We start from the raw sequence: 14647 nt of genomic DNA, 5'->3' as shown, positions 1-14647 counted from the left end.
TATTTTTAAATTTAGTAAATTTATTTATTTTTTGTAATTTTAGTATATTTAATTATTGGAGACGTTTATCTCTTCGATTTCGGGATATGATAATTGTAGTATAATATCTCTCAAGTTAGAGGTGAGATGTTAAGAGTTCAATTTGAAATCAAAATCACTTGTTTAGGCAATCTAAATATTTAACACATACATCAATTTTTATTAATAAATATTTTTTATAAGTTAGGAGCAGATTTTTTTCCCTCTTTAATTCGGGATAAGATATTTGTAGTACTATATCTCTCAAGTTATCCAATGAGATGTTGTATGATGTGGTGCGAGAACAACTGAGGGGTCTTTGGTATATGGGAAAGTAACAACTTTACAAGAGAAAGTAAAGTTGTGAAAGACTTTCACACGTTTGGTTTTAATATGAGCAATACAAAATAACAGTCTTCATGTAATTACTTTCCCTTTGACTAGAGAAAATTTATAAGCAAGTGAAATTCCAATACTACTCTTATTTAAATAATTTTTTTTTCTTTATTTTTTTCTTGATTTTAAAAACCCTAGAGCAAAACTCTTTCATTTTTCTTTTCCTTCCAAAACTCTAGAGTAAGAGAAATCACTCATTAGATACTTTTTGTAATGTTTTTTTGTTAAATTTTTATATATTTTTTTGAAACTAGATTTTAGCTTTTTGTATGGTTTTAATGAATTCATTTGATGTTACAAGGATTTGGTGATGGGATTTTAACTTATATATATATATATATATATATATATATATATATATATATATATATATATTATATAATATCTATAGATAGATATATCTATAGGGCAAAATTGAGAATGCATATAACTTCACATAGAAACCTATTCATACTAAACGAAGGAATTAACTTTACATGCATTCCAATTACATTTTTTATTATACATACCAAACGTTGTTTTGTTATATTGCAGGGAACGTAATTGCATTTGCATGGAAAGGCCCTTAAACATCTTGTTTTATGCTGATGTGTCAAATTTTTATTGAAGCTTTTTTTTTTTTGGTTGGAAGGTAAAGAGGTTCTTGTTACGGAGTTAATAGAAATGGTTGGTTCTAATTAGTGCAGTTAACTTTGTCCTTAAATTGACATTAAAGATACTTGAAAGAATTTATTTAATTTTTAAATTAAGTATATTTTATTTATTATTTATTTTTCATAATTTAAGTAAATTTAATAATAGCAGACTTTATAGCATGCTTTTACATCTTTAGTCTGAGATGAATTACTTGTAGAACTATATCTTTCAAGTCATGTGTGAGATATTAAGAATCTAATTGAAGTCAAAATCACTTGTTTCGGCAATTCAAACACATCGATTTTCACTAATATATATATATATATATAAATTAGAAACAGATTTTTACCTCTTCAGTCGGATAATATACTCACAACATTATATCTTTCCGGGTATTCTAATGTGCTGTGGGAACAACTTTATCTTCTTATTTATGCTGCTTTGTTAAAATTTTATTGGAGTTTCTTTTTGTTTGTTGGAAGGTGAATACTTTCTTGTTATGGAGTTAATAGTAATGGTTGGTTCTAATTAGGGCAGTTAACTTTGTCGTTAACTTTGTCCGTAAATTAATATTAAAGATACTTGAAAAAATCTATTTAATTTTTAAATTTAGTAAATTTTTTTTGTAATTTTAGATAATTTAATTATAGTAGATTTTACCTCTTCAGCTCGGGATGAGATACTCGCAACACTATATCTCTCAAGTCTCAAGTCAAAGGTGAGACATGAAGAATTCAATTTGAAGTCAAAATCACTTGTTTAAGTAACGAATATTTACCACATACATCAATTTTCACTAATATATATATATATACATATATATTTAATTTACAAGTAGACTTTTACCTCTTGATTTCGGGATGAGATACTCACAACACTATATTTCTCAAGTCATGGGTGAGATACTATATGATGTGTTGCGGGAGCAACTTTAACTTCATGTTAATGTTGATATGTCAAATTTTTGTTGGAGTTTTTTGTTTATTTATTAAAGGTGAAGAGTTTATTGTTATTGATCATTTAGAAAAAATCTATTTGATTTTTAAATTTAGTAAATTTATTTTTTATGTAATTTTAGTAAATTTAATTATAGTAGATGTTTACCTCTTTAGTTCAAGATGAGATACTCGCAGTATTATATCTCTTAAGTCAGGGGTAAAATATTAAGAATCCAATTTGAAGTCAAAATCACTTGTTTAGGCAACCCAAATATTTACCACCTACATCAATTTTCATTAGTAAATATTATTTTTTTAAGCCAGCTTCAAGTTGAGATGAGACATTCGCAACACAATATCTCTCAAGTCAAGGGTGAGATATAGAATCCAATTTGAAGTCAAAATCACTTATTTAGGTAACTCTACATTAATTTTCATTAGTATTTTTTTAAAAATTAAAAAAATATCTCTTGAATTTTAATATTTCCATTTATTTTATTAGTAAATCAACTGAAATTATCAAACAAATTGAGTTGGGTTTTGAGATTTAGATTTGGCATATAAATATCATAATTTAATCTATGGAATGTATATATATTGGTTAGGTGCTTAGAGCTAGCTTTCAATGAATACTTATTTTTTTTATTTTTCTCAAATTGTTCATTTTGTACCTCATGTCCTGCAATGGTTTTGTTTTGAATTTAATAAAATTTTTTCAATGTGATTGTTTCATATCATGGAATACACACAAGTTACTCATATCATGAAAACTGTTGAGCACCTTTCTAATACTTGCCCCAAATTTCAGTTTATTTGGAATCTGGTTAGTCAAATTATTGGGAAAAGCTTGTCTTTTCCCCATAGTTTTCACTTCTGGTTATTGGCTTCAACTTTCACGGGTTGTCATCCTGCTTTTATTAAGGCAATTTCTATTGCCACTGTTTGGTTTATTTGGAAAGCGAGATGCAACTACATTTTCAGGAAATGAATTGCCTTATTATAACACAATTGCCTCTAAAGCTATTGGGCATGCTAAGGAATTCTCTTCTTATGCTAAGCCTCAACTAGGTAAGAGCTTGATCATCTCCAACTTTTTCACTTCTGATGGTCTGTTAATATTTACTTCTGTAGTCTGGCATGAAGAACACTCTGATGGTGACACTGGTTTCTTTATATCGAATTCAAACTTATGTATCTTTTTGGCAGGCTGCAGTTATATCCTTACAATGTCTAGGATGGATGCAGAAGCTAATGCTTTGATTGTGGCTCTTAACAGTATTTGCAATAATAATGTTTCAGTTCAACATATCTTCATCTCTTATTCTGAGCTTCTTGCCGCTATCAAAATTGGTTGATGTTTAAATGATTGGAGATCAAATCATTGGATTACCATTATTCGCAATCTCATCATTTCAACAGGCAATCCTAGGATTCATGTTATTCCTAGATGTCGAATTGGAGCCGCTTACAAGTTTGCTATGCATGGGTCCAACTTGCATATTACTCCTTTATTTCACCAAGATCGAGGCTTTCCATAAGATGGATCATGAAATTCTTTGTTTGACGGTTATAATTTTTGTTAACTTTTGGTTTTCTTTCTAGTAGTCACCGTGTTATGACTGATTTTCATTTTGGTCATTGTGTTTCAATTTATATCTTTTTAGTCATTAGATATTGATTTGTTTTCCGAGAGTCAACGGTTTTCGACCAATTTTAAATAACGCTGACGAAAAATATCACGTCGCTTTATTTTAATATTTTCTCTCATCCCAGTTGGAGAGCGACAGATCGTCTGATGTCGACTCGAACTACTTAATCCGGAAAATAAAGTAAGTGACGTGGCATTTCCAGTTGCCACATCATTTAAAATTGGCCGGAAAACCCCAAATGACCTCACGGTGAAAACAAATCAATATTTAATAATCAAAAAGATATAAATTGAAACACAATGACCAAAATGAAAATCAACCATAACACGGTGACCACATGAAAAATTTACCCTCTTGTTTCTTTTTGTTAAGGTTGTGGTTGTTTGTTGTCTTTTCTCTTTTCTTTTTTTCCTTGTATCTCTTTACTTTTTTTAATAAATTAGCCTTTTAGACTCTTTTTATACCCACAAAACTCATCAAACCCTTTTTATAATTATTTGATTTTTATTTTTTAATGTATTTTTGGCAAAAGATCTATAATTTCCTTTCCTATTTTAAATGAGATGAGCTTGATTATGCTTAGCCCTACTAGAGTTCAACCAAAATTAAATAGCATAGCATTGAGATGGAAAATTAGCTTGAAAAGGCTGTATTCCACCTGGGTTTGATTTAGCGCAAAATTAAAATCAAATAAATTTATAAAAAAAAATAAAATATATCTACTCCTTTAAAAGAACCGGGCTCAAATTGAATAGCTTGGCCTTAAAATGGGAAATTAGCTTTAAAAGCTTATGAGTTATTATTAGCTCAAAATTAAAATTGAATGAATTTATTAGTTTTTTAATGTAAAATTCAAGTGGATTTAGTGCATTAAGAAAAAAAAAAAAACACATTTACAACTTGATTTTTGTTTTTAGTGATAAACAATACAATTATATCATATTTTTAACTGGAAATGCCTGTAAGTCCTTCCAAGTTTCACTTATTCACAAATCGTCCAATCAAATTTGGGTATTCCCAAAAGATCTTTTTGTAGACGGTTTATTTTTTTCTGTTATAAAAGGCAGCTGATGGTGACCGAAATGTCCCCTTAGTTTTTTAAGCAAAACAAATGATATAAAACGGAAAAGTCATATATTATACATCAAAAACTATATTAAAAGAAAAAAGTAATATATTAAGTGAAAAGTTTTGTAATTCCACATAAACTCTGCAATGTTAAACAAAAAATATATTTATTAAATGAAAAGTACATGTTATAAAATAAAATAAATTGACAAAGTGAACAGCAGTGACTGAAAAGAAAGTAAACTGAAAAATGAGAGTCTGTCTAGAAAATTGAAATGTCGAGAGTCTGTTTGAGAAGTTTTGAAACTTTCAGGGACCTATAATTTATTTTCCCTATTTTTAATATAATAACATTAAATATCATAAAAATATATAAAAAATATATATATTTACATATTTTTTTAACTATCCAGATAAGCTTGATTCAGCCTTAATCAAATGGATGGCATGCTAAGCTTGATTGAGCCATTTATGGGTTGAGCTTGCTCAAACGAAGCTCAACTAGAGCTTCAATCAATATTGATTGGCTCCTAGCTTGAAAAAATTTGCTCGAGATTAGTTTGATTTAGCTTGAAATTAGAATTAAAGAAATTAGCTTGAAAAAATTTATTTGAGATTAGTTTGATTTAGCTTGAAATTAAAATAAAACAATTATTTAACGATTGAAAATATAAAAAAATTTAGTTCGAAATTAAAACCTCACAAATCATATATTGTTTTAAATAAAATAACATATTATATAATAATATTATAATAAATACATAAAAATATAAGATATTTATATAATTTGAGCTATCTAGTAAAGCTTGATAGAGTATTACTTGACTTGAAATTAATTTTGACACTCAAAAACTAAACTTAATCTCATTTTAAAAGCTCAAAATTTCAAATTGAGCTCAAGCTACTCACGAAATATCATCATAAGCTTTCTCACAGATTTCAATGAGATCAAAAATATCCTGAACTTCTTTGATTTGTTGTAATTCTCGATTTAATACAAGTATATGCATCATTAGTCAAAGATGTTGATTAAAAATAATAGAATAACAACTCTTGCAAAATTAGTAAAATCATGAAATAAATATACTTATAATAATTAAAAAAAAACATTATCTATGTTGATATATAAATACTCATCTAATATATATAAAAAAAAATTCTTTCTTTAATTGTTTGCAACTCGAATTTAAAGAAATCCAAACTTGCGGACTTTGTTGTCATTGTCAAATCTAGTCTCAACTTTGCAATCTCTCAGAGACATCTACCCTATGCAAGTAATTAAATTTGGGATTTGGAAGATTGAGCATGACTTCATTTTGGATGCTAATTCCAAAGATGGATAATTTCCTCTTCCCATCCATTTCCTGAGAGCTGGCATCTCTTTATCATTTGAGCTTTACATTGCCATTTTTTGGGCATTTCCCTCTCTATCTTTTTTTGAGCAAGATTAGTCAAAAAAAAGTGCTCCATTTGCTGATGCTAGTAGATGGATGTTTATTTGATGTTGAATTCACAGGATGCTATCATTATTTACTTATTTATTTTTGAGATATTAATGTTGGATGATGCCCTCATCTTTCCTCTGCATGGATTCTTTTATTATTATTATTATTATTATTATTAATACCAAAAAAAGTGGTTGTTTTAATATTATTGAAATATTACATACAAGTTTTTATATCAATCCTTTGTCTTTATTATTGATGAGATTATATGGTCAACTGAGTTATTGATGTTAATAAAGCATTGCTTTATAAAAAGAAAAAGAGAGAGAGACACAGAGTACTCATTTTCCAGTGAGATAGACTTTTAAACTTTTAAAAAACTCTTTTAACCATGTTCTTAATTTTGATGTAATTAAATGCTCTATGATTTCATCAATGAAAAATGCTTCTTTTCAACCAATTTGATTAAAGGAAAAATTTTTTTGTTTCTTTGACTTTTATATGTCAATATTATAATATTTATAGAGAGTTTTTCAAATGAATTTTAAACTTTTATTTATTTATTTTATTTAAAGATCTTGTTTAGATAAGATCCACCAAGTAGTCATTCTCATCATCATCTAAGCTCTAGAAATTTCTGTCTCTTGAAAATGATGCTTCTCATGTCCTTTTAATTCTAAAACTTTATAACTAATTAAAAAAAAACCAAAACAAAACAAAACAAAAGCAATCCAATTCTACTTTCAATTTACATACAACAAATACAGAAATTTGCTAACCCATAATTATAAATATATACACTTAAAAAATTTATTATCAAGATATGCAATACATTAACTTTATTTTACATATATGTATTATTAAAATATTCAATATTTGTAAAAAAATTGCTAATTCATTCGTAATTATACATAAATATTTCTGAAGCATGGACACTTTAATTTGATTTTTTTTCTTTTATCATCAATTCTTTGACTGGAAGTTCGTTTTGTTGTTTTGATAAGTAAATGAGAATTTTTTTATTTATTTGCTTCATAAAATTTTGTTTATAGTTTTATAAATTAGTTTTATTAAAATAAAATACTCACTGTATTGCATTTTACTTTTTTATAATAAAAATTAAGTTTACTTCACGACTGAACAATTAAGGCACTTGACTTTCATGTATGTGGCAGTTTGGTCATATTGTTAATAAAATAAAATAAAAATGAGCTTCTAAATATATATATTTTTTTTAAAAAATTATTAAACAACAAACGACCATTTGGTTTATTGACGTCAAATTCTTTAGGTAGATAAGGTGAGGGCATATGTGTTGTAGAGCTTGTATTCATATTTATCGTATGTCCTCATACGACTTATTCATATTTATATATAAAAAAACACTGAACATGAGCTAAAGTATTTTAAATAGCAATAAAACAAAACAAAAGAATTATCCAAAATTTATTTAACAAAATGAAAAGAACGAACAACCCAGAGAAAAGAAAGGAATCTACAAACTCCTCGTACTTGCACTATTGACTCAAGCAAGGTACCAAGGCACATCAGCATAAACCTCTTAACTATATTTTAGCAATAAATCTATGTTTCATTCCCACGTATTCTTCTCCCACTCTTCCACTTCTCATTTCCTTATAAACCAACACATTTCCTTTTTATTCTTCTCCATCATACAATATCAAACCAAAAGAAAGAAAATACAAAATAGAAGCAATGGCAACTCATATAAGAGTCATCATCTTCATCTTCACATCATCAGGTTATTACTTTCTCCTTTGATACATGTTAGTCTATTTTAACTAGTCACATTGATGTGCATTAACTTATATCAATAATAACGATTGCAGTGATTTTACTAAAACATAGCGAAGGTGCGAGAATTTTCACAATAGTTAACCAATGCAATGAGATGGTTTGGCCGGGGATCACTCCCGGAGACAACTTCGGCGGCGGAGGCTTCCCTCTAAAGTCCGGCCAATCGATAGTGTTCACGGCGCCAGTCGGGTGGTCCGGCCGGATATGGGGCCGCAGCGGCTGCAACTTTGATAGCTCCGGCAATGGCTCATGTGAAACTGGTAACTGTGGCACCAATCTCAAGTGTGCCGGCTCCGGTGAGCCTCCGGCAACCTTAGCTGAATTCACATTAGCAAATCCAGACTTTTACGACGTCAGTCTTGTCGACGGGTAATGATAATATTAGCAAACACAGAGATCATTCAAAGACTATCATAATATACTTTAATACTAATTATATTTCGACAGGTTCAATCTGCCGATGAGTGTGAGAGCAGTGAATGGAGTGAGCGGAAATTGTAGCACGGCCGGGTGTGACGGTGATTTGCGCGATGATTGTCCGTCGGAGCTGGCGGTGAAGGTCGGGAAAAGGACGGTGGCGTGCCGGAGTGCATGTGATGTGTTTAACACAGATGAGTATTGTTGCAGAGGAGTGCATGGGAATTCCATGACTTGCCAACCTACTTACTATTCTAAGAAGTTTAAGTCTGTTTGCCCCACTGCTTATAGTTATGCATATGATGATCCTACTAGTATTTTCACTTGTTTTGGAGCTGATTATATCATCACCTTTTGTGCTGGCAGGTTAGTATAATAGATTAATATTTTTATTAGCCATGTTTATTTTTAGTATATATAGAACTAAGTTTTTATTGACGCACACCTAATTGGTATGTAGGAGTGATGGGTAAACAAATTTAGTTGTTTTGAGGGGTTAGAATGATTAATTTTCTTGTATTTTTACTTTAAATAAGTGTTGAGATGTTGAGTTTCATACTAGTTTTTATTAGAGTAACTGATGGTTTGTAAGTCTATGTTTTTTATTCTATTAGCTTAAGCTTGTGGGTTAAATCTTGTAAAAAAAACAGTTAAAACAACTAATAGCATAATATGGGTTAATTTGAAAATATGGATTTGAATATATAAGATGATGTTAACATCGTATTAGGTTAAGTTTTTGGGTTGAATCGGGCTTAAATATTATGTTTAGTTTGTATCTAACTATTTTAATGCTTATATAATTTATGAATAAAAATATAAGGATTTATTAGTAGAAAAATATGTTTTATATTGGTTATTTTTCTAGATCTATGGAATTTAATCATCTCTTCTACTCTTTTTGGTTTGTTCTATAATTGATGATATTTGTTAATGTGCCAATTAAATATATGATTCTTTGATTGTTTTCAGGAAACAAACAGTGTGCACATATCATGACAACAGGCTGATTTGCAATGGATCAAACAGAAGCTTTGAATTTGTTCATAAATTGCTGCTTTTCATGATCTCAAGCATTCTCAGTTTGTGGCTGTTGGCCTAATTAAGCATAATTTCACATACATACATGTATATATATACTGATATTTTTCCACCATGTAAATCAGAATTAAAATTCAATTTATTTGATTTGGACTATGGGAATTCATTCATCTGAAAGCTGTACAATTTTCGTATTTTTCTCATCAAGAAATGGACATCAAATATTCATCAAAGGAAGCTCTGCATTGCTTATTTGGTTTTACAGAATAATTCTCGTCTTTTTCGTATACATTTTTCAGTTTTTCCAATGAACCAGAGACAGTATTCCTACTTCTAATCCTGTACATGAAAGGCAGACAGAAGCCGGAGGTTAGTGAGAAACTGTGTTTATTTATCACTTCTTGCATCAAGATTTAGGCGAGTTTCTTTGAATTCTATCGGTATTGGTTTGATCTCCTTCCTTGACGATAGTTGTTTCAGAGTTGGATTTATCATCCTCATATGGTAACACGATCACCGGCGCAGCATATACCGATGCCCACCGTTCCTTTAGAAGGTTCATGAATCTAATCACCATTTCTTTCCGGAATTCCAGCTCCCGTGTGAAGAGATCGAAGAGGACAAAGGCGAAGATGTACTTGAAAGGAATTACTAGAAGAACAATTGAACCACACAGCAGCAAAAGAGCAACATCTCTTGTGATCTGTCAAACAGAATCGAAAACATTGAAATTTGATAGAATTACTGAGGGAATTATATTGCATTTGTTTTCTGGCGTACCTCAGGGTTGGCCTGCTAAGATGATTGTTCGGACCTTTAAAAGAAAGATATTAACCCTTTGGAGAAAATCCTCCATGTCGGCCATGGCCTCTTTGAGAGCTATGATCTTCTGAATTGTGTTGGATGGTGGTTGATCTCGTATTGTAACTTTACCAATAGATCTGCCCAACCGGCCTTGTTCTTTTAGTCCCTTTAGAAATAACATGGCAGTACCCATAAGCATCAATGTCGAGGGGAATACATATGGGAGCAGGTTCCTGACCAGTGATCACGAGAATTAGAGAATTAGTCAGAAATCAAACAGTACCAGAAATCTCATCGGTCGAAAAAGGTATAGTTTGAAGTCAAGCAGCCTTATTATTTCTACAAAATAAACAAACTTTCACCCTTTGAAGAGCTATAAAAGTAAATGGGAAAACATTATTAGAGACCAAACAAACAATAGCCACAAATATTAGTGCTAATGCTTCTTACCTGAATGTAACTAGTATAGGCAAAAACAAGGAAAGATAATGTCCATCGTGGCTCCTCCCATCGTCGGAGTTTGTCGAAGTTTTTAACAACAAACACACAAGGAAGCATAAGCTCCTGCATTGACCAAATGAACATCACAAGGGACAAACATATAAATCATCAAAGAGATAATTTTGTGTATTACTAGGTTTAAAATCACGATTAGTCCCTAAACTACAGGCCAATGCTACGTATTCGTCCTTCATCCAGGAGAAAAAGATTAAATCCATCATTTGTGAGGTGAACATGAATATTTTTCAGTTGAGGGACAAAATCGAACATTGACCCCCTAGTTTTGGAACCAACAATTAGGCTATAATCACTTTAAAGCCTAATTGTCACTCAACAAGATATCCAACATGAATGGACATTGGCCCCCTAGTTTTGGAACCGACAATTAGGCAATAATGGCTTTAAAGCCTAATTGTCACTCAACAACTAGATATCCAACATGAATGGACACACTCACACACACACACACACACACACACACACGAGACAAAAAGAAAAAGAAAAAGAAAAGAAAAACTTGGGCTACTGTAAGTGAAGAGCACCTTGAAGAGGTCGATGTTGCTTGGAATGCCCTTGATCATAGCAGCATCAATAGTCGCTTGAGTCTTTTCCACCATCCAGCTTTTCTCTCTGCATGTTAATGCAGCCCTTTCCACAAGATTCAGATCAGCGACAACATGATTCTTGCTCAATATGATCCCTTGTTTGACTGATGTGTTCTTCCAGAATGTAACAGAGGCACTGGTTCCCCAAGTTGGAGATCTCATCCACTTGCGCAAGTATACACTTCCATCTACATCAAATATATGAATATTGCTGACTGAAAGCTCTTCAGGTATGCCCCACCGAGTAGACAGGTAGCCTTCCTGTTTAAACTTTCTTATCAGTTGCCCACCCCAAAAGTTCACCGCCAAGGTTTGGAGAACAACATCGCCATAAGGTACATTCCTTAGGTATGAAAACTGGACTAGTTTTGCTGGATCTTCAGCTAATCTCCGAATAAACTGAAGAGATTGCAACCGCGCAATACTGTTTGCCACACTTCTAATGGCTCTGCTTTTACCTTTTTGAGCACCATATACTTGATGTATTAAGGGATCACCATCAACTGGTCCAAATTCACGTATGAACTTATATAAAGAAATAACCTCACTAATGAAAGCATGCCAAACTTCCCGTCTCATTTCTCCACCAAAATCAACAAATTCCAAAACCCAAGTTTCTGATCTGAGAATTATTCAAGCATAAGATTATCTTCAAAATTCATGGAATTGACATACCGCATTCAGACACAGTATGAAGTTATGAACGGAGGATCACAAAAGTGAATTTTTTTTTTTTGGAAAGCTTACTCACAGTTCCCCTGATGAAACAGAGACAGCTGAATCAAAAAGTTTGGATCCTAAAGGTCCAACTTTTGTTTTCTTGACTTGTGAACCATGACATTTGAGATCCAACCTTATAATGTTTTTAGCACCTGTCAGTCCAATTGCCTGCCAATATCAATGCAAGAGACAATAGTTGGGCCCAATATCATTCTACTTAAGCTAATGTGCAACTCTACAATATCTTGACTGTAACACATTATGGAACTAATATAGTTCAAAATGATATGAAAAAAATCAACTGTTTAAAGGTACTGCTTCATGAAAAATTTCAAAAAACCTAATTTACCTCAAAATATAGTGCACTGTCTGTAAGAGTTAGATTTCCAGGCCATGCAATGTTACCCTCCCATTTTAAAACAGGTCTCTTCCTACTAGAACCAATGCATAAAAGTTGCTCCTTTTGCATAACATCATTAGTTTGGTATGACTTCCTTCCCTCATGTACCCTACATTATTACAAATCAAGGTAATTCATTAGATAAAAAAAAAGTAGTACAGTAAAAAATTTGAGTTGCAAAACGATTAATCACCCAAACATTGATGAATATCAAATGCAAAGCACTAGATTGTCCGACATGAACTCACTTGAAAAGTTCAGCAATAAATGTCATCCACAAGCTCAATGAGATCCCATTTTCAGCTCCAGCAAGGGCTTTGAAAAGGTGATGAGCTGTTGATGAGTCTGCCACACCTGCAACTGCAGGAGCTATTCGAACAAAGGCCTCTTTACCAACTAATCTCCTCTACAACATAAAAAAGTATTAAAGATTAGCACAAGACTAGAAGTTTGAGCCAATCATATGGTATTAGAAAGATTTGCTTTTTTGAAATGGAAGAACTTTAGAAAATCACTCAAGTATCTACCGTCCTAAAACACAAACCTGCAAAGAGGAATTCTCTGAATCAACTTGCAAATCACTACCTGTACTGTAAGGTTGCTCCCAAGCAAGCATTGTTAGGAAAATAAGTCTCTGGAATGCAGGATCCTGAAAAAGTATCGGTGCACTATGCATGTAAAGCAAACCATCTAATAAACAGCAAAAGTCCATCTCATTCTTATAACTGCACATTGGGATAGAGCAGACCTTCAAGCCGGGGTGGAAATCAGAACTATCCCTTGACAAATATCTAAAGCAACAATACTCCACTAAGCTTCTCGCATCAAATTGAGCATGTTCCGGTGCCAATGCCTCGAAAATCCTCTGCATCTTCCTTCCTGTCAACCCATTCATCCTGCAATCTCACTTGCCAATTGCAACACCATCAAAATCCAACAATAAAAAACACAAATACTTCATATGGAAGTAGAAAATGCTTTCCATCACCCACTTAATTGTTTCAGAGATTTTTCATAGGTAAACTACAAGAAATCACAGCATAACAAAAAATCCAACAAAAACTCATCTTTTTGCAGAATAGAATTCAATCTCTTTAGTAGTCATCCCTATGCATCAAATTCACTAATCAGCATCAAATAATTCAAATCACAATCCAGAGATCAACAACAATCGGGAAACAAACCTGCCAAACTGCTCAATCGAGACAGCAGCCGCAAACGAGAGGCACCCATTTGGGGTCATTCTCTCAACAGTCATCTCAGAATCCACAAAAATCTCTTCCTCTCCATCCACTCCCTCCATATCACTCTCTTTTCCAGCTTTCTTCCCCTGCCCCTGCTTCACCAGCGGTGCCGCCACGTCGGTGAGCAAAGCCTGAGCTTTCAGCAGCCATGAACTCAGCCTCTCCTGCACCGCCTCTGTAGAACCACACTCGAATTCAAGATCAAGAGATCAAGAGAAAGAAAGAGAACACCAACGAGAGAGAGAGAGAGAGAGAGAGAGAGAGAGAGAGAGAGAAGGACCTGGATCGATGTTGGAGAGCTTCCATTGATCACCTCGGAGTGATGCCAGAACCTGCCGGTGAGCCGACCGCCGGGCAGAGCAGCGGAGCAGCGACGGAGGAACGTTGTGGCGGAGAAGCGGAAGCGGCAGGATCATTGATTTTTTTTATTATTATTATTATTTATTAATTAATTAAAAAATTATATATTTTTCCTTTTTTCTTCTTCTTCTTCTTCTTTTCCCTTCTGTTTTTCTTTAATATATATATATATATTATAAAATGGAAGAGTTTTTTTTTAATAAGTTCGTGCTTTCAGTGGGTGGGAGATGAAGAGGAGGGTGGTGGGGCCCGCGAAAATGATAGGCCCATGGGCTTTTTGTTGGGCTTGTTTTTAATGTAACTTTCAGGAAGAAGGCTCTGGATTGATTTTTGTGGACTTTTGGGAAATTGACTAAGGGGCCCACTTCCCGTTTAAAACATGTACTTATATAGTTTCATGGAATTTTATGTCAGTTAAAAAGGACATCAATTTGAACTCACTCATTGATTTTTTAGGTTTTTCTTTTTCTGAAAATTATGGTTTATATTTATTTTCATGATTGATATATTCTCTGAAATGAGTCTAGGGTTGCATAATTTATAATCAATTATTTTTTATTGCAAAATCAATTATCAAATATGAAAAT

General features: G+C 32.1%; 2 protein-coding genes across 5 annotated transcripts; one reads left to right on the top strand and one right to left on the bottom strand.

Moving 5' to 3' along the window:
• The first annotated feature begins 7779 nt into the window (after positions 1–7779).
• LOC120256385 (pathogenesis-related thaumatin-like protein 3.5) lies at positions 7780–9582 on the top strand. The gene is made up of 4 exons (XM_039264081.1): positions 7780–7912; positions 8001–8337; positions 8416–8751; positions 9358–9582. The coding sequence occupies exons 1-4, from the start codon at positions 7867–7869 to the stop codon at positions 9485–9487; spliced, it is 849 nt and encodes a 282-aa protein (XP_039120015.1). The 5' UTR covers positions 7780–7866; the 3' UTR covers positions 9488–9582.
• Positions 9583–9648: 66 nt separating this feature from the next.
• On the bottom strand, positions 9649–14207 carry LOC120256383. Of its 4 annotated transcripts, none has more exons than XR_005535281.1 (11): positions 13981–14207; positions 13641–13875; positions 13205–13352; positions 13001–13105; positions 12705–12862; positions 12406–12565; positions 12088–12224; positions 11274–11958; positions 10681–10794; positions 10207–10463; positions 9649–10129 (listed from the first exon to the last, which is right to left on the bottom strand). XR_005535281.1 is itself a non-coding variant. In XM_039264079.1 (11 exons), exons 1-11 carry the CDS (start codon positions 14114–14116, stop codon positions 9833–9835), a joined length of 2430 nt encoding a protein of 809 aa, XP_039120013.1. In that variant the 5' UTR covers positions 14117–14207; the 3' UTR covers positions 9649–9832. The 4 variants fall into 4 exon arrangements, 1 of the variants encoding a protein (XP_039120013.1); XM_039264079.1 differs by having other exon boundaries at positions 9649–10133; positions 10212–10473; positions 10692–10794; XR_005535282.1 differs by lacking the exon at positions 13981–14207 and having other exon boundaries at positions 13205–13563; positions 13641–13781.
• Between the last annotated feature and the right edge of the window lie 440 nt (positions 14208–14647).

Source organism: Dioscorea cayenensis, unplaced genomic scaffold (genome assembly GCF_009730915.1).
Source record: "Dioscorea cayenensis subsp. rotundata cultivar TDr96_F1 unplaced genomic scaffold, TDr96_F1_v2_PseudoChromosome.rev07_lg8_w22 25.fasta BLBR01001414.1, whole genome shotgun sequence".
In the NCBI taxonomy this organism is placed as follows: Eukaryota; Viridiplantae; Streptophyta; class Magnoliopsida; order Dioscoreales; family Dioscoreaceae; genus Dioscorea; species Dioscorea cayenensis.
Note: the sequence above shows the minus strand (reverse complement) of the source record. Positions and strands in the feature narration are given on the sequence as shown.